This window comes from Colias eurytheme, chromosome 11 (genome assembly GCF_061535395.1).
Source record: "Colias eurytheme isolate Ceu_HAF_F1 chromosome 11, ilColEury1 Martin Lab GWU primary, whole genome shotgun sequence".
Taxonomy (NCBI): domain Eukaryota; kingdom Metazoa; phylum Arthropoda; class Insecta; order Lepidoptera; family Pieridae; genus Colias; species Colias eurytheme.
Window position 1 is genome coordinate 12,070,346 of NC_142990.1, and position 22,313 is coordinate 12,092,658.

General features: G+C 33.9%; 3 protein-coding genes across 3 annotated transcripts in view; all 3 read right to left on the reverse strand.

The window, feature by feature from the left end:
- Positions 1–5,568: 5,568 nt before the first annotated feature.
- On the reverse strand, positions 5,569–13,166 carry LOC149904913 (uncharacterized). Its single transcript, XM_090106930.1, has 2 exons — positions 12,902–13,166; positions 5,569–7,783 (listed from the first exon to the last, which is right to left on the reverse strand). Exons 1-2 carry the CDS (start codon positions 13,055–13,057, stop codon positions 5,837–5,839), a joined length of 2,103 nt encoding a protein of 700 aa, XP_089963056.1. The 5' UTR covers positions 13,058–13,166; the 3' UTR covers positions 5,569–5,836.
- On the reverse strand, positions 8,239–10,125 carry LOC149904914 (uncharacterized). The gene has a single exon (XM_090107018.1). The coding sequence runs from the start codon at positions 10,123–10,125 to the stop codon at positions 8,239–8,241; it is 1,887 nt and encodes a 628-aa protein (XP_089963144.1).
- Positions 13,167–17,069: 3,903 nt separating the features above from the next.
- Positions 17,070–22,313, reverse strand: part of LOC149904915 (uncharacterized) — a 36,502-nt gene continuing 31,258 nt past the window's right edge. Inside the window, exon 2 of the mRNA XM_090107168.1 lies at positions 17,070–19,454. Coding sequence (XP_089963294.1) covers positions 17,421–19,454 — 2,034 coding nt within the window. The 3' untranslated portion in view covers positions 17,070–17,420. The remainder of the gene's footprint in view (positions 19,455–22,313) is intronic.

The following is a 22,313-nucleotide window of genomic DNA, read 5'->3' on the forward strand; positions in this document are numbered from 1 at the left end:
TTATAAAGAGGAAATGTTTGTAATTATGTATGGTTTTCACGCATAAACTACTGGACCGATTTCAAAAATTCTTTCACCATTAGAAAGCTGCATATTCACTGAGCAACATAGGCTATATTGCATTTTCAAAAAAATTAGAGATCCTTACCAAAAATGTAATAAATAATGTATCATTAATAAAAATTCTGTCATCGCGTGCGCTGCGGAATCTATTGAAAATAGAACAAATAAATGTTCTACGGTATTATAGAATGGACCAATATCTACAAGAAAGTCCGCGATATTCCATGCAAAAGATATAACGAATTTTTAAAAGTGTCAATTTACAGAAAATAGTAGGTATACTGTTTAATACAATGAGGAGGTGTAGTGCGGGACGGGGTGAAGGTGAGGAGGGAAGGGATATTCTTTCAGTGTTAGATAGCCCATTGATCGAGGAAGGCTATATTGTACCATAACACTTAGACCAACAGGAGTGGAGCCACGCGGGTGAAACCGCGGAGCGCAGCTAGTATATAATAAACATATTACCTTTAGAAGGGTAATACATATTATGTACATATATACACATACCTATATATGTATAATATGAATATATGTAATATATCATTATCATAATCCCATATGAAAATGTGTATGTAATGATAATATAGATGAAAACTCGATTGTTTATTATTTTTTATAAAATTAAATAAAAAAAATAAAAGAATGTTTATTTTCGTAAGTACATATTAACAGATACACACGTTAATTATATTGACCGACCCGCGAAGGCGCAAAAAAAAACGAAACACACACAAAAACAGTGTTCCATAAGTGACAATGAGCAACCGTCGCCCCATAAGCCCATTGACTGCACTGACATACATAGTATTCAACCAATGGCAACAATTTCATCTTGTAAAACAAAACATCTTTCCACGCAGGAAATTATTGTGTTGTCAGATAATATAGGTCAGGGATTTGGCGCTTTGCTTAACAACTTAGGGCATAAAGTAACCAATTTTTGCACTCCTAATAGTTCATTTACATATATCATGAATTCATTAGATAATTTTAGTTTTAATGAAAATAGTATTGTTGTTATATTATACGGAGATAGTTTTAATTTAAAAAAACATGACATTGATATAGGATTTCAAAAAATGTTGAAAATTAGTAGTGAAACAAAATGCAAATTTATGTTGTGTACATTACCATATTTGCCTGGTTTGACACAAAATCAAAATAGATTTATCTATAATATTAACTTAAAATTATATAACTTAACAAATCATCATAGTGATGCATTTATATATTTTGACATAAATTCTTGTACAAAATCTTTTTGTTTGACAAGGAATACAGTGTATCTGCCATCTAGATATAAGAGAGAACTTGCTATGTTAATAGCATATAAAATTATTAACCAGTCTGATACATGTTCAGTAGCAGACCATCGATCTACTATAATTTTATGTAGTAGTAATTATATACATCAACCTAGGTTAAGTGTTAATAGACAAACTAGCCCTAAGCTAGATTTAAACTAGTATGTAAGACAACAGCTAAGCAGCCTTTTTCCATTGTACATCAAAATATTCAAGGCTTGGCTAGCAAATTATTAGAAATAGAATTATTTTTAAATCATAATAAAATTAAAATATTTTGTGTAACAGAACATTGGCTTAAACAATGTCAGTTGTTAATAAATATTGATAATTATAAATTAAAAAGTATATACTTTAGGACAAATGCTATTCATGGAGGTTCTCTTATTTTTGTACACAATAGTTTAAAATGCAAGGAACGAACTGACATTGTTAGCCTTTCTGTAGAACGCACCATTGAACTGTCCTGTGTTGAGCTTGAGCGTTACATTATTGTTTGCGTATACAGACCTCCTTCCAGTGACTATAATTTGTTTGAGACAGTCATGGAAGAAATATTAAAGCGTTTAGGCAGGAGTAAAAAGAAGGTAATAGTATGTGGTGATTTTAATATTGATTTACTTTCACACACACAAACGGCAACACGAATAGTTAATTTGTTTCATTCATTTAATCTGTATAAACTTTTTGATGAACCCACACGAATAACACCTACTTCTGCAACTTGTATTGATAATATATACTGTGATTGCAAATGTTTAGAAAAATATATTCTCAACACGCTAACTTCGGATCACTGTGGCCAGAAAGTAGTTTTTGAATGGGATTGCATACCTACAATTAAAAGAATTAATGTTAGGCCTATAACTAGGAAAGGCATTCATACATTCAGAAATAATATTGATAATAAACTGCCTGACCTGAATGATCAATCCTTTCATAAAAATCCTTGTGAAATGTTTACAAATCTTTTTAAGTTCATTCATAGTGAATATGAAAAAATATTTAAAATTAAATCTTTAACTATTACCAAGGATTTACCATTCAGCCAATGGGCAACTCCTAGTATACACAGATGCAGGAACGTTCTTTACGAGTTATATGGTATGAAACAATATAACAAAGACTTGTCATTTCTTAGTTATGTTAGAAATTATTCAAAAACATTTAAAAAAGTTTGTCTCACTGCCAAGAGTTTGTATGTCAGAGATAAAATACGCAACTCTGACAATAAAGTTAAAACGGTTTGGACAATTATTAATGGTGAATTGGGCAAAAGCCAATCGAATGATAGTACCATAAAACTTGTCAATTCTGGTAGGGTCATTGACAAAAGTGCTGATGTTGCGCTTGCTTTTGAAGATTTCTTTAGTAATATCCCTGCTAGTATAACTAAGAATTTAAATTCGTCTTCAGCGCTTGCAGAGTCTTTATTGAGGGATCATGTTGCTGAGTGTAACAAATTATTTGAATTGCGACACGTGACTGCTGATGAAATTGTTAAAACTTTTAAAACATTAAATTTAAAAAAAACATGTGATCTCTGGGGTATGTCTGTAAATTTAGTAAATAATATCATAGAAAACATTGCCAATCAACTGGCGTTTATATTTAATCAGTGTTGTGACTGTGGTATATTCCCTGATTTACTAAAATTTAGCAAAGTTATTCCTTTATTTAAAAGTGGTGACCAAGAAGACAGTAATAACTATAGGCCAATTTCCATATTACCAACTTTGAGCAAAGTCTTCGAGAAACTAATTTTAAACCAATTAAGTAGTCATTTTGCATCAAATGGTTTACTGCACGCCAAACAGTATGGTTTCACAAAGGGGCGCTCTACCACTGATGCCGGAGTAGCTCTTTTGTCACATATATACAAAGCATGGGAAAATTCAAAGAATGCTTTGGGGATATTCTGTGACCTTTCTAAGGCTTTTGACTGTGTAGAACATTCCACTCTATTACGGAAACTAAATTTTTACGGTATCAAAGGTTTAGCTCAGGATCTCATAGCTTCATATCTTCAGAACAGGGTACAAACCGTTGTCGTTAATGGAGAGAAATCTCGCGGTGCGCCGATTAACATAGGTGTTCCGCAGGGATCTATCTTAGGACCGTTTTTGTTCTTAGTGTATATTAATGACCTACCTTATTATTTGGAGGATATGTGTGAAATAGTACTGTTTGCAGATGACACCTCATTAATTTTTAATGTGGATAGACATGACACAAATGTTGACGAAGTAAACTCTGCTCTTTTACGCATATCCAATTGGTTTAATACTAATAATTTACTATTAAATACAAAAAAAACAAATTGTGTAGAATTTATCCTCCCAAATGTAAAAAAGGTGAAAAGGAATATTATTTTAAACGGGGAGGTATTATACCCTGTGGAATCGACTGTTTTTCTTGGTTTGACATTAGATGAGAAGCTTCAATGGGGGGCCCATGTTACCACCACCGCTGCTAAGCTCAGCTCAGCTGCATATGCAGTTAGAAGAATAAGGCATCTCACTGATGAAGAAACGGCTAGATTGGTTTACTTTAGCTACTTTCATAGCATAATGTCCTATGGAATTCTGCTATGGGGCAGGGCTGCAGATATAGAAACTATATTTATATTACAGAAAAGAGCCATACGCTCTATATATAAGCTCGAGACTCACTAAGAGATCTCTTTAAGAATACTGGTATCCTTACTGTACCGTCGCAGTATATATTTAATAATATTTTATATGTACACAATAACGCTTACTTACACACAAAAGTCGGAGATAGACATTGTTATGACACAAGAAACAGAAATAAAATTGAAATGCCATTTTTCCGGCTAGCTAAAGTTAAAAATTCATTTATGGGTCAAGGTATACGCTTTTACAACAGAATTCCTCATAATATTAAAGAGTTTAGTTGTTCTAAATTTAAAACTTATATAAAAAATGTACTAGTTCAGAGAGCCTATTACAGTATTAAGGAATATATGGACGATAAAAACCCATGGAGGGTTGTCGCGTAAAAACCACAGGACAGTTCTTTGGCATATTATGTTAATATAATTATTATGATGTTACATATGTAATTTGTAAAATTGTAAAACTGATATGATTAAAAAGAGCAACTATGGAGTTTCTTGCCGATTCTTCTCCGTAGATACTGCTTTCCGAATCGGTGGTAAATGTTAAAAATATGTACCTAATGACGTTTCAAAAGTGCTTCTAGAAGAAGTCTAATTGAATAAATAAATGTTTGAGTTTGAGTTTGAGTTTGAAATTTACTTAATAATAATTTATTGTAATAAAAAAATTACATTTAAATTATCTCTAACTTAATTAACTACGTCCCTCCGGTTCAATGTTGGAACCAAGAATGTCCATTGTCTTCGGCGGGGCAGCGTCGCGGTGGTGGTGATTGCCGTAATACTTTCTAACCTTCGGTTTTGGTTTCCAATCTGTTCATCCTGTAGCTACAATCCAAATTTGTCGTAAATTATCAGGTTCAGGAAAACTGGAACAAGCCATTGAATATTTCAGATATTTAATAAAATACACACTGCAGAATATATATTATTATTTCCCATAATAGTGGGTAACAATTTGTAGAAAAGTTGGCAACACAAAATTTTTTAGGTTAAAATTTATAATTGTTATTTTTGTGGTTTTTAAACAATGTATTCAAGTCAACAGCACGTGATACACAATATATTAACACGCTAAAGTATCATGAAGGCCTAATAACTGATAAAGAGTTGTATACTTACGAGTGAAAAGACAATCCAGGCATTTTCGTTCCACTATCACTTTTACACCCTTTAACACTACACCGCACCATGGTATTATTTTATAAGGTATTAACGGTAAGTTTAGATTATGCAAAACCAAACACAATGAATTACTTCTAACTTATAACATGTAAAAACTATATTTTTAGGGAAGACGATAGTTAGCTGTCAAACTTTGTTTAGCAAAGTAGGTTTCTTTTCTTGAAAAAAGTGGCACGCTGGGTGAAACAAAAAATTTTATCGTTCTCTCTCATTTCTTTACACAACACCGGCATAAGTTGCTCTTTTTCTTGTGTGAATGCGACATAAGATATCAATTTGTCTATTGGTTTCTCTGTCTACGTATTTTATAGATAGTTTGAATGCTACAACTCAAGTTACGATTGATTGTGAGAAAGAAATAAAACAACTGAATAAAATTTATTGGTTTATTTTAATTTACTAACGTGGGAACGTTATAAATATTAAAATTACAAAAAAAGAAAGAAATAACAACAATTTATAGGCAACTGAAAAAGAAAAGGCGCGGCTACAAGCTGTTTGAGGAACACAGTATAAATAAAATGCATTTTTAGCTAAAAGGTAACGTTGCAACAAATCCAACTATGAAATTATTAAGCTTGAAAGTGTTAGGTTGTAAAACAATTCGGTGGGTAAAGAAATATAGATATAGATAGCACGTTTAGTCATTTTCAATAGATGTATTAGTTCGATTCCTTTTTATTTCCACATACATAGGAACATAAGTTGACCGTTGAAAGCTGATCGACGTTTCAAGCCTCTTCTTCCTGTATTTTTCTGAATTCTCATTAAATAATACGTTTAATGTCTTGCGTTTTATACTCCTGTAGTGTCCGTTTATTGTTGGTACGTACGTGTCTTCTTCTTTTTCCGTTGTTTCTGTAGGTTGATTCTCAGTTGTGGTTTCTGTATATAATTCTGTGACTGGTGCGTCTGTAGTTGTTTGTAAAACATTCTTTAGTTTGATAACTAGCATTTTGGAGTCCTCATTATCATCTATTAGCTGTGTACTATCATTGTCAGATTCGGTGTATGCTTTTGTGTAATCTTCACCATTTCTCGTTTCTATATCTGATTCACTCATCATACTCATGTCTGATTTCCGCATATTCAAATTCAAGTATTCGTCTGGTACTTTAGCATCTTCGGGACTGAATTTGAAAATTTCTGGAGGATTAGTTACATACGATTCTGTAGATGAATATGTTGAATCAAACTGTGGTATTGTAGGTGTTGTATATTGGTAAACGGTTGTTGGTTGAGGAGGAGGAGTGTATTCAACAGGTATTACACCCGAACTTCCTGCGTGATAATCTTCAACAGAAGATGTATTTAAAACAGGCAGTTGTACGTCATAATATATGTGGTCATATGGTATTTGGGGCGTCGTAGTTGTGCTTGTGCTTGTAGTACTATATGATATGTTTTGCTCATTTTGATATGCAGGGTTTGTTCTTACAGAATATATATTGAAATGCACAACTCTTTGTTGTGGTACTTTTGTAGTCTCAAAATTTGGTGCTTGTGTTGTTGTTAATTCTATATTTCTATTTGCTAAAATTTTAGGTCTTCTTGGCTTGAATGACGTTCTTCTATCCTTTGAATTGTTTGATTTCTTTTTAAACTGATATTGCGGCCGTGACGTCGTGATGTAAATGTGATCTATAGCCGAAGTGCTTTTAGGATCTAAGTCTTCGTATGAACTGGTTGATTTTATAGGATACAAATCGAGCATTACCCCGAATGCTCTTGGTTTATCATATTTGTTCGCTTGAATTCCAGTAAAATCAATTGCATCCACATTTTGAGAATCAGACATTTTATTACAAGTAACTCCTGTACATTTTCTTTTGTGTTGAATTACAGGTCTAAACATTGGTCTGTGTTTATTACTTGTCTTGTGTGATGTCAGTAAAGGTGAGAACCTGTAACCTTCTGCTAATAAATTTATATCACCTGGACTGTCTGGTTTAAATACAAATAATGGATCCGAAACATGATTAGATTGATATTCAACTTTCCTAGACCCTTGTGCTTCATAACTAATATTATCTTGGTGTTTAGGTTTCTTCTTTTCAATTGGTGCTACATAAACACCAGAAAATGCTATTTGAGCGGTTGACGGTTCGCTGACATCCCCAAATTTCGCATTCAAAGTTTTTTCAAGATATTTTATTACTTGATTAAGATTTTTTAATCTTTGAGCGTTGCGGTAACTTTCCACCCAACTCCTGGAATTAAAATTCTTACTGAACGGTGACGGGTTAGGACTTCTGTATTCGTACGAAAATGGTTTAGGTGTAGTTTTACGTACTGATTTGTACATTGTTTGTGATCTTGTGATTTGGCTAAGGGTTTGAGAGCGTTGCTTCTTCCTCATAATGGTCGCAGGAACAGAGGTTTCTGCTGTTGGATCTAGATAACTATTTTCTTGCAACGCATTAACAAGTAATGGCATTCTCTCAAAGTAATCTTGATCAAAGCCGAAATAGCTTCTATCAAGTCTGTCAGCAATTGGTTGGTCTTTAACAAGCTTATATTTAGACTTGAGATTTTGTACTGCATTAGATTCTACTATAATCAGATTCTCGTAGATGAGTAGAACTATCTGAAACAATGTTGTTTCAATTATTATAACAACTTCATCAAAAAAAAATAACAGTTTTTGAGATAATAATATTGCGTTAGATGTGTTATTAATGAAGTAGGATAATAATAGTAGCTTTCTACAAGTAAAAGAAACAAAATTGGTCTAGTAGTTTCTGAGATGATTTTATACGAGCAAACGAGCCTCAGGTCTGAACGCTTATGTGGCTGAACGCTACTATTTATTTTATATTTCATTACTTATTTAATTATTAACCTCACAAAATATCATCGCATTTTATAATATACATATATATGTAGTGATGATGATTATGTTTAGTGATGTTTCTTAGCAATGCAATACAATATAAAGGTTACACAAATAAAATTCAGATGTAATTGAAAACAAAATCTATTTGTTCCATATAAAGGTTAAGCTACAAATCATAATACATAACAAATATCTTATAAATAAAGTTAATCAAAGGCGTAATTGTTTATATTATTGTCATCTTCTAAATTATCATTTATGTTCCAGTCGTTCCTCTGAATTTCTAAATATGTTGGTCGATTTTGGGACATAATAGAATCAGTTAAATTTTTTGCATGCTCCTCTATCTTAACTAATTCCCATTGATACATTTCAGAACTCTCCGCAGTTCTATTACGAGCCTTTTGATAGGCTGTATCGTTTTTAAATGTTCTGAGTACTTGTTCCAAATTTCTAATTGTATTTTCTTCGTCAGAGTCCTCATCTGAAGCTTTTTCCATTTCTTCTTCCAATGTGCTATCTTCTATATGATATTCATTATTTGCTTTATTGTTACCAGAACCTATGGGTAAATTTTCTTGTTGAGAATTTTGAACTGTATCTTCTATAGTATAGACTGTTTTACTAAGTGGTATTGTTCTATTTGTAATCGTTTTGAGCACAACGGAATCATTCTCTAGTAAATTGTTTATGTTTATTATCGTCACATTCTTTGTTAGTTTATTCAAAGCATGTGTTATAGTAGCTACTATATTGTTTTCCTTTTGAGGTGAACTGAAACTACTATTAGTGGCAGTTGTTGTAGATTGTTTTGATTCCTCGGATTCCGACTGTGTATCATTTGTTTTTGCAATCACCGATAAATTACTGTATTTATTTGATCTTCCTGAAAACATTTTGACTAATTCTAAGCTATTCGCGTCTAAAATATCAAATAAATTTGCGATATTCGTTGTTGTTTCCCCGTTACCTCTTCTGTTTTCATTCAGGATAGGTCTTAAGGTAGGCAGAACTCTAAAACTGTTATCATCCAATTTGTTTCTGTCAAAAATGTAACGAGCTATTGATTTTACAGTTGGTTTTATATCACTATGATTTAAAGCCTTATTAGTAGTATTATTTATCGTTAATACGTTATCTAAATTGTAGTAGCTTTGTAGTTTTTCTTTTCCATAATACGTACTATTTTTTATCACTTGTGGTTTATGATTTGTTGGCTTTATTAATTTTATAATGTTATTTAAATTGGATTCACGCTTAGCATTACTATTAATTATTTCTTCAGATGATGATGGTTCATAAGATTTTTCGATAGTTGTTTCGTGTTTGGTTATTATTTTTTGAACTGATGGAGTGGTAGTAGTATCTGAAATACTATTTCTTGGTATTAAATTTCTCTTCTTCGTAAACGGTGTAACAAGGCCAACGGTATATGATTCAGTTACATGCTTAACTTCTTTAAGAGAACAAGGTTTTATTTCTGTATTATTATTCATAAAATCTGGCAGTATACTTTGAAGGCTAGATATAATTTTCCTTAGCAGTTCACCCATTTTCGAAGAACAGTTACAATTCATTCGCATCTTCTTTTGAGAAACTGGCTTCGCGACCGTATACGGTTTCGTTTTTTTTAAATTAGGCAAAGGTGTTGTACCTTCGTTCAAAAATGGTTTCTCATATGCACTATAATCTCTTTTCATTAGCGATTGTGTTGATCCAGTCACTTTTTCACTGATCATTTTATCCACGTAATTCATTATACGCTTATAATCTCTGATCTTTCTTATCTTCGTGTAATAATCGACGTTTCGTGTCGGGCTTTTGAAATAAATTACTGGTGATGTTTTATATTCAATCGCGTATACTCTTGAAGGCATTTTCATCCAGTTCCTTGAATCAGCGAAGATGTTTCTGGAATATTCTGTCGTTTCATAATTAGGACTTGAAGTATCGTCTATGAACTGATCGTAATATTTGTTCCTTTTGAAAGTTTTTAGCAGGATGGGGAGCAGTTCGATAGTGCTGTGGTCGAAGTTTAGTTTTGCTTTGTTTAATGGTGATGTTTCGAAAGGGATATCTATTGATTCGTTCATCAAGCCAAGCCAATTAGATTTGTATGAATTCGTGTTACTGAGCGTGGTATATTCGTAGATGAGAACGATGCACTGAAAAGAAAAGATTCATAAGTAAGTTTAACAGAGTTTATGTAGGTCATGAATTTTTCAATAATGTATTTTATTTCAAATGAAATATTTAAACATTCCCATATTTAAGTATTTGTTACAGAAAACATGAATACATTGAAGCGAGATATTTATTTTATTGTAATCCAACATAAATAATTATAGTAAGTAATACAATAAACTCACCGATTCAATAAATGATTAAACCACACAAGTAGCAAGAAATAAACAGTTTGTAGAGATAAACACACACACACACATATAGTTAGTTTACAAAAAGACTACTTACAACATAACAATCTCATCAATAATTATCAGCTAAAAATATAATCTTATAATATAAAAATGAAACCCAAAATGTGTTGGTAAGCGCATAACTTGAGAACGGCTGAACCGATTTCGTTAATTCTTTTTTTATTATATTCCTTGAAGTACGAGGATGGTTCTTACGTAGAGAAAACGTAAATATGTACCACGGGCGAAGCCGGGGCGGACTGCTAGTATAGTATAAATTTCACTAGACAGTAGGTACAGAGAAGAAAGTAATTGGCATAAAATTAATTACTTAATAACCCTTTAAATATTTATTAACAACATTAAAGAAAAACACAGAAAAACAAATAAGTAGGTAAACCTTTAAAACCTAGCTTCTAGTCCGATAAAAAAAAATAAGCCATCTTCTTAACAGTAATTACTGTTTTAAAATATGCCTAGAGTTAATTTCATACTAGAAATAAAGAAAATTAATATTAATAAAAGTACACGTAATATATTAAATTCACAGTTTTATTATATATAACTGCTTTAGAAATCTCATTCAAGGTTTATACAGTGAAATTTTTCGTTAAGTGCACACTAATTTTTGTTTCAAATCGCTTTCAGATTTAAGGAAATAATTTCATGACAATATTTTATTTGTATTTATTTTTTAAAGCCTCTATCAGAAACTATTACTAACTAAAACTATTTAGATATTATATATCTAAGAATATGTATTAAATACGTATTTACCTCCGTCTTTATGTACGCATGATAAATATTAATTATCGATTAGGTATTTTTTCCTTGTCGCTCCTACTGCTGGGTGTAGGCAAAAATAATATTATATGTTCACAGTGAAAACACTATAAGGTGGCATTTCCATGTATCTTTAGTAAATAAGATTATTTTTTTGTTTTATATATCTCTGTCTTTGTCTCTGTTTGTTTTCCAATGAAGAAAATAAAAAAAAAAGGATCTGATTGCATTTTATATATTATTCTATCACGGAAATATGACTGGACCAATTTTGATGAAATTTTATGTTCTCTTTGTCACAAAGATGTAGGGTCTTTCTAATGATAATATTTTACGTTTTAAAACCACTGAAAGTGATAAGTATGTTTGTTTGTTTAGATACAACAACTTCTACTGAAACGGTTTGAAAAACTGTGTTGTTGTTTAAAATTATTTCTTTGTGGAATGTCATTGTTATCATTTGTCATCACAAGAACCTATTTTGCATTATTACAGAGATACGTTTTTCGTTAAATGTTCAAGCAAATATATTTAAAAGGACTTTTTTCAAAACACTGTCATACAATTTTGCATTGCTATACCTACGTAAACAAAGGTGGATCGGTTTCATTGAGGTTAATTAATTGTATTTATTGTCTACTAGCTTTCCACCCGCAGCTTCGCCCGCGCAGTCAAAGAAAAACCCGCATAGTTCCCGTTCCCGTGGGATTTTCGGGATGAAACCTATCCTATGTCCCGGGGTAAAAAGTAGGTAGTCTATGTCCTTTCTCGGGTATCAAAATATCTCTATACCAAATTTCATGCAAATTGGTTCAGTAGTTAAGGCGTGATTGAGTAACAGACAGACAGACAGAGTTACTTTCGCATTTATAATATTAGTATGGATTTATTGTCTATTAATATAGGAAGTTTATAAATATGTTTGTTACACATTGGTACAACAGAGCAATTAATATAATTGCTCAAATTGTAATAATATTTACTCAAATTTAGATAGTTTTAAATGTTCAACCTATACTCATTATTTGAATTTTAATTGATAAAGTATATTATATATAAGTATACACAAATATATAAACAAATGTAAATCAGCTCTATAATAAAAAATTTTAAAACTCACCGCGTCTCCATTGATACGGAAGAATGATTGTAAAATCAAGCAAGTACGACAAATATTTAATTAACGACAATTTAATACAGATATGCAGTGAATACGAACATAAAACTATGGAGAGGAACCGATCTTTTTTTTTTTTTCAGCGTGTTATTTTTACCTAAGAAGTTTCTAGTAACTTATATTTTCAAAATATATCAATGATTAAAATAATTTTATGTCGCGCGTCGTGCAAACATTTAAAAAGTTTCGATCAATATGTAAAGAATCATAACCTGAGCATAGTTTGTTTTTATACGAATACATTAATCAAAAATAACTTCTCAGATGATTGAGCAATGAAATTTAAAATTACACAGTTAATAGGATATTGACTTACGCTACGAATTTTATTTATGATTTAGATCATCACTACTTAATATTTGTATGAATTTATCCCCTATAAGACATCGTAATTACAAGAAAATTAACACAAAAAATAGCACTAGAAGTTTCACCCAACAAATCTACACAACCAATCACATATAACACACACACAAAACACTAATTACTTACAATGACTACAGTAACCGTGATAGCAGTCGATATGGCTGCACAGAGGCATCCTTGCCGCATCTGCCGTTTCCTTGACAACTTGAGAAACTCCTCTGTCCTTGCATCTATCGTCCTGTACAACCCGAATTGCTTACTTGAGCTGCTCTCACTCGACATTGTCACATCACTAGTCAATAAAAAAAAAATTGTTATGACCGACGCTTGCGTCCGCGCTGAAAAATGTGAATTCTTTGTGAGTGTCCACGACAGTGTGTTTTCCTTTGAGATTGTTGATGTATAGTGTTGTGGTGGTTGCTTTCATTATAGCGATGTTTTGACCAAGGTTAGTAAGCAATATTATTTTAAGCATGTTACAATTTAATTTCATTGACGAAATAAAGTACAGCACAATAGTGGTTTAACATGATAATGTAATAAATTATATTGCAAGACTTATATTATTTAGTTTAAGTAATGAACATCTAAAGATGTGCACCTGTTCTATATACTCGAATATAAATCTCGAAATCAATAGAAAAATTGCAATGCATCGCAAAGCTTACATTATAAATATGAGTTTTTATTTTACAAAATGCACCTTATCACCTATCAAGTTAAAATATGTGTGATACTTTTAAACATAGGTGTTGTATAATGGATTAATTCTATGAAATGAGATTATAAATATATTTTATACTTGTTTTAATACAGGCTTCTTTAAAATTTATTTCAAATACTTCTTTGTATAACAATTAGGGACCACCAGTTAAGTATCAGATGATCCGACTTCAAGTTGAGGTCGATAAATTGATTTGAATACTTCTATAACAACAACGTTTCGTCGACATTCAACATAACTGGCACATCACTACGGCTAAGCGCAGAGCAGTGGAGCGTGCTACGACGAACATTGTTCACTCCTAATCCCGCACACTAAGACAAGTGAAACGGTTTTTATGTATATTTTATTCGACATTACGTGAGTTAAAATTGTTTCCTAAATTGCTGGCTTGTAATTCGTGAATTTATGCTTTCATAATCACTTCCAGGTTCGCGTGAGATGGTTGCTTCATTTTGGACACGAATTTTGGATTTTCAAAACTAAACTATTTAAATAGGCTTTCTATTCTTAGAGTAATGTGTAATTTAGATAGTAATGGAACTGCGTGTTTACGATTAGTTTAAAGCGCGTATTCTTAGCCACTTAGAGCGTATACGCACTATGCGGGTAGCCGCATTGCGGGTAGCCGTCCGGCTGACCGCAAGCACAATTATGTACGTAATATTCATTTCTATGCGCACTGCGATGCGGCTACCGCAGACCGCACAGTGCGCATAGAAATGAATATTCCGTACATAATTGTGCTTGCGGTCAGCCGGACGGCTACCCGCAATGCGGTTACCCGCATAATGCGTATAGGCTCTTATATATTTAGTATAAACTTATTAATTATATGAGGATAGATGGATATTAGATACACCTACATATAGAGCACTTTATCGATGAATGTTGAGCCTGGTAGAGATGGTTTAGTAGCTATAACTTATAAGGCGGCTATTTGTGTATAATGTCTGTTTTACCAAGATTTTGTTACTTATAATGGTGTACAATAAAGCGTTTTCATTCATTCATTCGATTGATTGTATCCTATAATAATTTATAGGCTCGTTATGCACGTATTTTGTCAGTGAATCCGCGGGTTAAAACTAGCTTAATCGGTTTATAATATGTTTCTGTACATTTTTAAACACGGTGTAATTATTCAACAACAAAAGACAAGCAATTTAACAAGGTCTGTGTGATTTCTCTACTATGTGAGACAATTCTAATGATATCCAAATTAGTACTGTAGAGTGTAGAGCCATTTATAAGTTATGAATAAAAAATAAATTTAACCGTGTATGGTTATGATCTACCTATTACATTGTCAATTCTGTTGTTGTGTTTAGCCGTTTTGTGTGAAATGCTCGTGAAAGAGGTCGGCAAATATTGAAGATTTATTCTTAACTATCTTAGATGTATTTCCAATGTTTTTTAAATTGTGGTAAGTAAGTATATACTATATGGTTATTTATATTGGATAACAAAAATGGAAAGAGGAGAAGCTATTTTGAAAAAAAAAAGTATCAAAGAATAGGATAAATTATATCAAAACTAGCTTAGCTTTCCGCCCGCGGCTTCGCCCGCTTTGTCTAAAACCTAATAAATTATATACTAAAACCTTCTTCTTGAATCACTCTATCTATTACAAAAAACCGCATCAAAATCCGTTGCGTAGTTTTAATGATTTAAGCATACATAGGGACATTGGGACAGAAAAAGCGACTTTGTTTTATACTACGTAGTGATAATGAAATAGAGATTATTATTTAACCAAATTTACGTAATTAAATCGTAAGATTATGAAATTTGGTTTTCGAATTAATTACTAAGTTAAGTACCTTCACTTTCCTTTGATTTTGCCATGAATAATGGAAGAACATACTCACTGGTAAATTTAATGTTCATAATGCGAATGTTTTCAATTTATTGTGTCTTTGTAGCTTGTATTTTTTTTATTTAAGTCAATAAAATGTTGCATATTATTACTGTTTTATTTTCCACACTTCGCAATTATTATGAATTAAACTTATACCAGCATTAGTTCTTTTGATATAATATAACCAATAATACTATCTATTTAATTTAAATTATTTGAATTGACCTTTCAACTAATGTGTAATTTTAGGAACAATAATTCTGGATTAATCAGAGTTGAGCTAATTTATACCAATAACCTCTACATTCCAAACTACCTGTTGACTAAATTTCATCTGAATCCGTCCAGCAGTTTTTGCACTATTCACACAAACATGTCAACTTTCACACGTGTAATGTCAGTAGGATGCCCGTGGCTTTCCTCGTTTCTATTATAAATACATTCAGTAAAAAAGCAGACGTTTATTACGTAATGAAACTGATTGATAAGTATAAAATTCAGTAACGGTCTGTGCGTCTGTTAATAGCAGTGGACAAACAGTATTGTAATTGTTACAAGAATTGATATACAAGGAAAAAGTAGTTAGAAATTTTTAAATTATACAAAAAATCGAGGCTGGATTCGAACCCGCGTCTATCACAACTCGGCCACCCGTGATCTCGCCTGAGTAATCGAATTTCTTCTTCTCTTTTGGTTTTATGTCTAGAGGACAGCCCACTTTTTTCTATTCTCATTAATTATAAAGCACTAGCGGCCCGCCCCGGCTTCGCCGTGGTACATGTTTACGTTCTTTTACCAAAAGAACCATCCTCGTACATCAAAGAATATTATGAATTGAAAAGAAAAAAGAATTATCGAAATCGGGCCAGCCGTTTACGCGTGATGATCTGACCAAGGGAAATAGAGAAGATTAGAACGCTATAAAACTGAATAGCACATTCAACAAGTAGTTATCCATACTAATATTATAAATGCGAAAGTAACTCTGTCTGTCTGTCTGTTACTCAATCACGCCTAAACTACTGAACCAATTTGCATGAAATTTGGTATGGATATATTTTGATACCCGAGAAAGGACATAGGCTACCTTTTATTGCAAAATATGTACCACGGGCGAAGCCGGGGCGGACCTCTAGTACAAAATATGTAGTACAAAGAAAAACGAATAATTTGCCGCCAAATATTTAATCGAATCTTATTTCTTTTAGTGGCAAAGTAACGATAGTCGATACTAGAAAATAAAAACTCGTAAAATATATGATTTTATATTTTTTGTAGAGCCACAGGCCCACAGATAATATAAAACTATACGTAAAGCTATAGAATAAATGAAAATTGTAAATTTTTTAACCAAGGATTGAAAATTCTGTCCTAAAATGAATAACCTAAATTCATCCTTCATATGATTTAAGATGATTATATTTATTACGTACTAGCGGTCCGCCGCGGCTTCGCCCGTGGTACTTATTTCGCAATAAAAAGTAGCCTATGTCCTTTCTCGGGTATCAAAATATCTCCATACCAAATTTCATGCAAATTGGTTCAGTAGTTTAGGCGTGATTGAGTAACAGACAGACAGACAGAGTTACTTTCGCATTTATAATATTAGTATGGATAGTATGGATTATTATCTATGTACTGTCATAGCCTTATGAAAAGTTGTTATATCTATAGGGGAATAATAAAACACATTGTATACATTCTTTTTTTTTATTAAAAATATTTTCTTATCTTAACATAGGATTAGTTGGCAGTGTCGTTATAATTCCGTATTGAGTATTAATTTTATAATTATTATTTACTTAGATATACATAATATACATAACAATACCATACATAGACGGTTTTAAAAATTCTATTTGAACTAGAATTTAAAAACGTGTACTTTCAAAATGTGATAAAATAATGTTATTGTACATTCGATTATACCTAATTTATCTTTAGCAGGTACGTATTGAATTTTAGTACGACAAATACATATTTTTTCAGCCTTAGCTTAATTTAAATTTTGCGATTTTCTTACATTTTGGTATCACAATAATATGGCAACTTATTTAGGCTTAGAATACGAATGGGACGCGTGGTTTGTCGTAGAAATATCCTTCGTCTGGTACAAATGGTGGTCTGGTAGTGAAAGGTGCTTGAGTTGTCGTGTATATGGGACGTCTGGTTGTAGGGGGAGTTATATAAACTTGAGTAGAGGGAGGAATGTACGGCGGGCGAGTTGGAGTCGGGAACGGTGTGGACGGTTTCGGGTAGCTGTAGCCGGTTGTTTGCTGAGTTGGTGGTGGTGGCGGCCTGGTAGGAGGAGGCGTTGGTCTGGTAGGAGGAGGTGTTGGTCTGGTAGGAGGAGGTGTCGGCCTGGTGGGAGGAGGTGTCGGTCTCGTAGGAGGAGGTGTTGGTCTGGTAGGAGGAGGTGTCGGCCTGGTGGGAGGAGGTGTTGGTCTGGTTGGCGGTTGTGTAGGTAAAGTAAATGTTACTTTTGGTGTTGGATAATCGTAACCTGTGGTTTTGAAATTTTCAATAATAGTGGAGTAAGTAGGTGGTCTTGTGGGTGGTCGATAGGTAGGAGGTCGCGTCGGTGGTGGTGGCGGTCTGGTAGGAGGAGGAGTTGGTGGTGGTGGCGGCCTGGTAGGAGGAGGAGTTGGTGGGGGTGGCGGCCTGGTAGGAGGAGGAGTCGGTGGGGGTGGTCTGGTTTGTGGTGGTAGATAAGTGGAAGGAGGTCTAGTTGGTGGTGGTGGTGGCCGCGTTGGCGGAGGTGTTGGTGGTGGCGGTGGTCTTGTTGGTGGTAAGTAAGTTGACGGAGGTCTGTAGGGAGGCGGGGTTGGGGGTGGTGGTGGCCTAGTAGGGGGTGGTGTCGGGGGTGGGGGTGGTCTTGTTGGTGGTAAGTAAGTTGACGGTGGCCTGTAGGGAGGCGGGGTTGGGGGTGGTGGTGGCCTAGTAGGGGGTGGTGTCGGTGGTGGGGGTGGTCTAGTTGGAGGCAGATAGGTTGAAGGTGGTCGTGTTGGTGGTGGTGGTGGCCTAGTAGGGGGTGGAGTTGGTGGTGGTGGTGGCCTAGTGGGTGGTGGCGTCTGTCGAGTGGGGAAAGTGAATGGAATAGTAGGTTTTGGATAATCGTAGCCGGTTGTAGGTTTCTGGGTTGTTGTTGATGGTGGTAGGTATGTTACTGGCCTAGGCGTCGTAGGAGGTGGTGGCGGCCGAGTGGGCGGTTGCCTTGTTGTAGGTGGTAAGTAAGTCACTGGCCTAGGCGTCGTAGGAGGTGGTGGCGGCCGAGTAGGCGGTTGCCTTGTTGTAGGTGGTAAGTAAGTTACTGGCCTAGGCGTCGTAGGAGGTGGTGGCGGCCGAGTAGGCGGTTGCCTTGTTGTAGGTGGTAAGTACGTCACTGGATGTGGTGTGGTTGGTGGTGGTGGTGGTCTCGTTGGTACGGTAAATGGTATTTTGGGAGTAGGGTAATCATATCCAGTTGTTGCTTGCGGGAATCGTGGAGGCTGTGGTGGGAAACGTGGCGGTTGGGGTGGGGGAGGAAAGCGTGGTGGTGGTGGTATTCTTGGAGGTTGCGGTGGTGGCGGGGGTGGTAGCCGTGGAGGTTGTGGAGGTGGTGGTGGTATCCTTGGAGGTTGTGGTGGAGGTGGTGGTGGTAACCGCGGCGGCTGTGAAGGTGGTGGTGGTGGTAACCTCGGAGGTTGTGGTGGTGGGATTCTAGGTGGCTGATATGGTGGAAACCGTGGTGGCTGCGGTTGTGGTGGTAGCGGGAACGGTACGGACGGACGTTCATATACGTATCCTGTTGTTTCAGTTATTGGTGGCCGAGTAGGCGGTGGAGGTGGTGGCCGAGTGGGTGGTGGTGGTGGTGGCCGAGTGGGTGGTGGTGGTGGTGGCCTGGTAGGCGGAGGAGGTGGTGGCACCGTCGACGGCGGTGGAGGGAATGGTATCTTCGGCTTCGGATAGAAGTAACCATCCTCATCTAGGTTAGCGGCTATAGGCTCGCCAAGCACCGCATAATTCTGACTAGGGTTTGGTATCGCGCGTGGCTGCCGCTCCGCGCAGGTGTGGTACACCGACAGCAGTACCACCGCTATGTGCAGTGATAGCCTCTGGAAAAAGAAAAGAAATGGTTAATAGAGCTAAAAGTATATATGTATTTAAATTTTAAATTGCCAACTAGTATTAGTAAGGCATAGCCTAGTGTTAAGACGCCGCATGGCCTTTAAAAAACGATCGTGCAATGTTTACCACATTAACATGAATTAGTATCTTTTTATATATTTATATTATCTTGATATTTGATTAACAGCCTCTCTTGTTAACAAAAAGATTGATGTTTCATTGATTTAATCTGTTTAAATGAAGGCTAACGTTTTGCATATTCGACAAACCAAAACAATGTTTACAAGAAGTTAAAAATTCAAACAACTTGAACTCAAGTCAAGGATATTTTGCAAACATGTTAGACCATTCAGCTTTCCGACCTGCAGGTTAAGTTTATATTTATGTATGTTGAAGTTTTGATTGATATACTTGAGTTATTAATGGTATGCGTCAATATCTATTGGCAAATGGCTTCCTCTATAGATAGTTCATAATATCAACATTCAATATGATAATATTGGAATTTGTATAGCCTGTAAGTATAGAACATTCATTAACTTAAATATCTTAAATAATTCGAATTTCAACTTTATCTTAAATATCAAAATCTACGATGTATAAGAATGTTCCCTTTCCCTTTTCCAGAATAATGTTTCTTAAATTCTTAGATAGCAATTTTATCGGATGTAATATTTTGATGTCGAAAACTTGTAGGAGCATTCAAATTACAATAACATAACTTTGGTGAATACATTATATATTAACTAGCGGTCCGCCCCGGCTTCGCCCGTGGTACATATGAAAAATAGATGTTGGCCGATTCTCAGACTTACCCGATATGCACAGAAAATTTCATGAGAATCGGTCCACCCGTTTCGGAGGAGTATGCAGACTAACATTGTGACACGAGAATTTTATATATAAGATATATTTGTCATTAACTCTCAATTTATGTTATAGATTAGACTACACTAGATTAGTTTATTTAAAAAAATATTATATCCACGTGTAACAGAAGTATATTTACAATGCTAATTAATAAATTATTTATCGACTAGTTAACATGAAAACCAACGTTATTAGTAATTTATATTTTGCGCTCTATTATCTTTACTACGTTGTCAAAAAGGAAACCATTGCATTAAGATTTATGAAAATATATCTCAAACAATTGTTATGTTTCTTTATAGCTTTTCTAATCTAATATATAAAATTCTTGTGTCACAGTTTTCGTTGCCATACTCCTCCGAAACGGCTGGACCGATTCTCATGAAATTTACTGTGCATATCGGGTTAGTCTGAGAATCGGCCAACATCTATTTTTCATATGTACCACGGGCGAAGCCGGGGCGGACCGCTAGTAGGTTTAGATATAGATTTTACTAACACTAAAGTTTTTGAAAGGTGTAGCAACAGTATTTAACCTTTCAAAACTTCTTCAATTGACTTTTTAAAATGTTGTTATTTCCTCCTAATGTTAATGTATTCTATAATGTCGTTTGTCTTCTTAGATTGTATGTTCTTTAATTTAGTAATATTATGTTTGGTAATAATTTTAATATAACGTCTTCATCGTGTTTGTAGCAGACAGAGCTTCGTTTGAGATTTGTATTCGATTTTAAACGAAAAAAAAATAACTGGATAATTAATATTAATTTCTATCTATTCTAACTATTAAAATGAGTATTTATAGCGTGAAATTATTTAAAAAAAATTATTTTTCTATACTTAAGCCTTGAAAACAAAATATATTTTATAAGGTTTAACGAAGTGTATAATTTTACTGTACCTATGCATAGTGTTTCCTTCATATTCAATTTAATTATTTATTGAAGTGAAACTTCTTTATCGGGGTTGGAAAAAAAATTTAGTGTAACATTTATTCCATAAGCGTAACATTTTTCCGTTACGCGCCATCTTTTTCTTATCGACGACTATTCGACGTATTTCTGTAAAGTTGCATATAGTAAATTATTTTTTGAAAAATAAGGTCATAAAGAAGTTTCACTTCTTACGTGTGTACACTAGTACACACACACACATTTTTTGTTTATTTATATTCAAAGAATATACAATAACATAACCTACATCACATAACATGAGTTAAAATTTATTTTTATTTTCAGGTCAGCCCGGGGGAAACAGTACAAACGACAAATTTTTAATCGACAAAATCGATACAACTTGAAATAAGTATCTCTTAAGCATGCAAATGTCCATTAAAATGCGATTATAATGCAAATAATGCGTCTAACGTCACTTACAAATGTATGCACATTGTAATATCGTTACATACATCATTCATAATAAAAAAGGTGTTGATAATGCAATATATGTAATCTATATCTATTAGGATTGATGGAATCCTTCGATTCTGGGTCCTGGTCCTGCTCAAAGTCCTGGGTTTGATGAAAATGATCAAATTTGAATAATGGCGCAAAAAATGTTTGCATTCTCAAAATGTTCCGTCTAATGTACTGTGTTTTATCAAAAAAAATTGTACATATTTGAAAAATTAAAAACTGCGAAGTCCATTCCCCGATTACTTATGTATTACATGTAGGTACCTACTTATTTAAAGAAAAAAAATATTGTCAAATATTTTTATAGATTAAAAGAATTCGTATTTAATACGTTATACATATATATTATATATGTAGCATCTTTCTTTAAATCGCAGAGAGGCATTATTAATTAATTCCCTCCAAAACTCTCCTCGATAGTCCAAAGTATTACTAATATTTAAAATACTTATTACATTATAGGCGCCAAACCTTCGAACACGAATATCTAATTGTTTAAACATAAACATTTCAATATATGACCCATAACAACACAATAGCTCAAACGCGTATCGTTTGGTA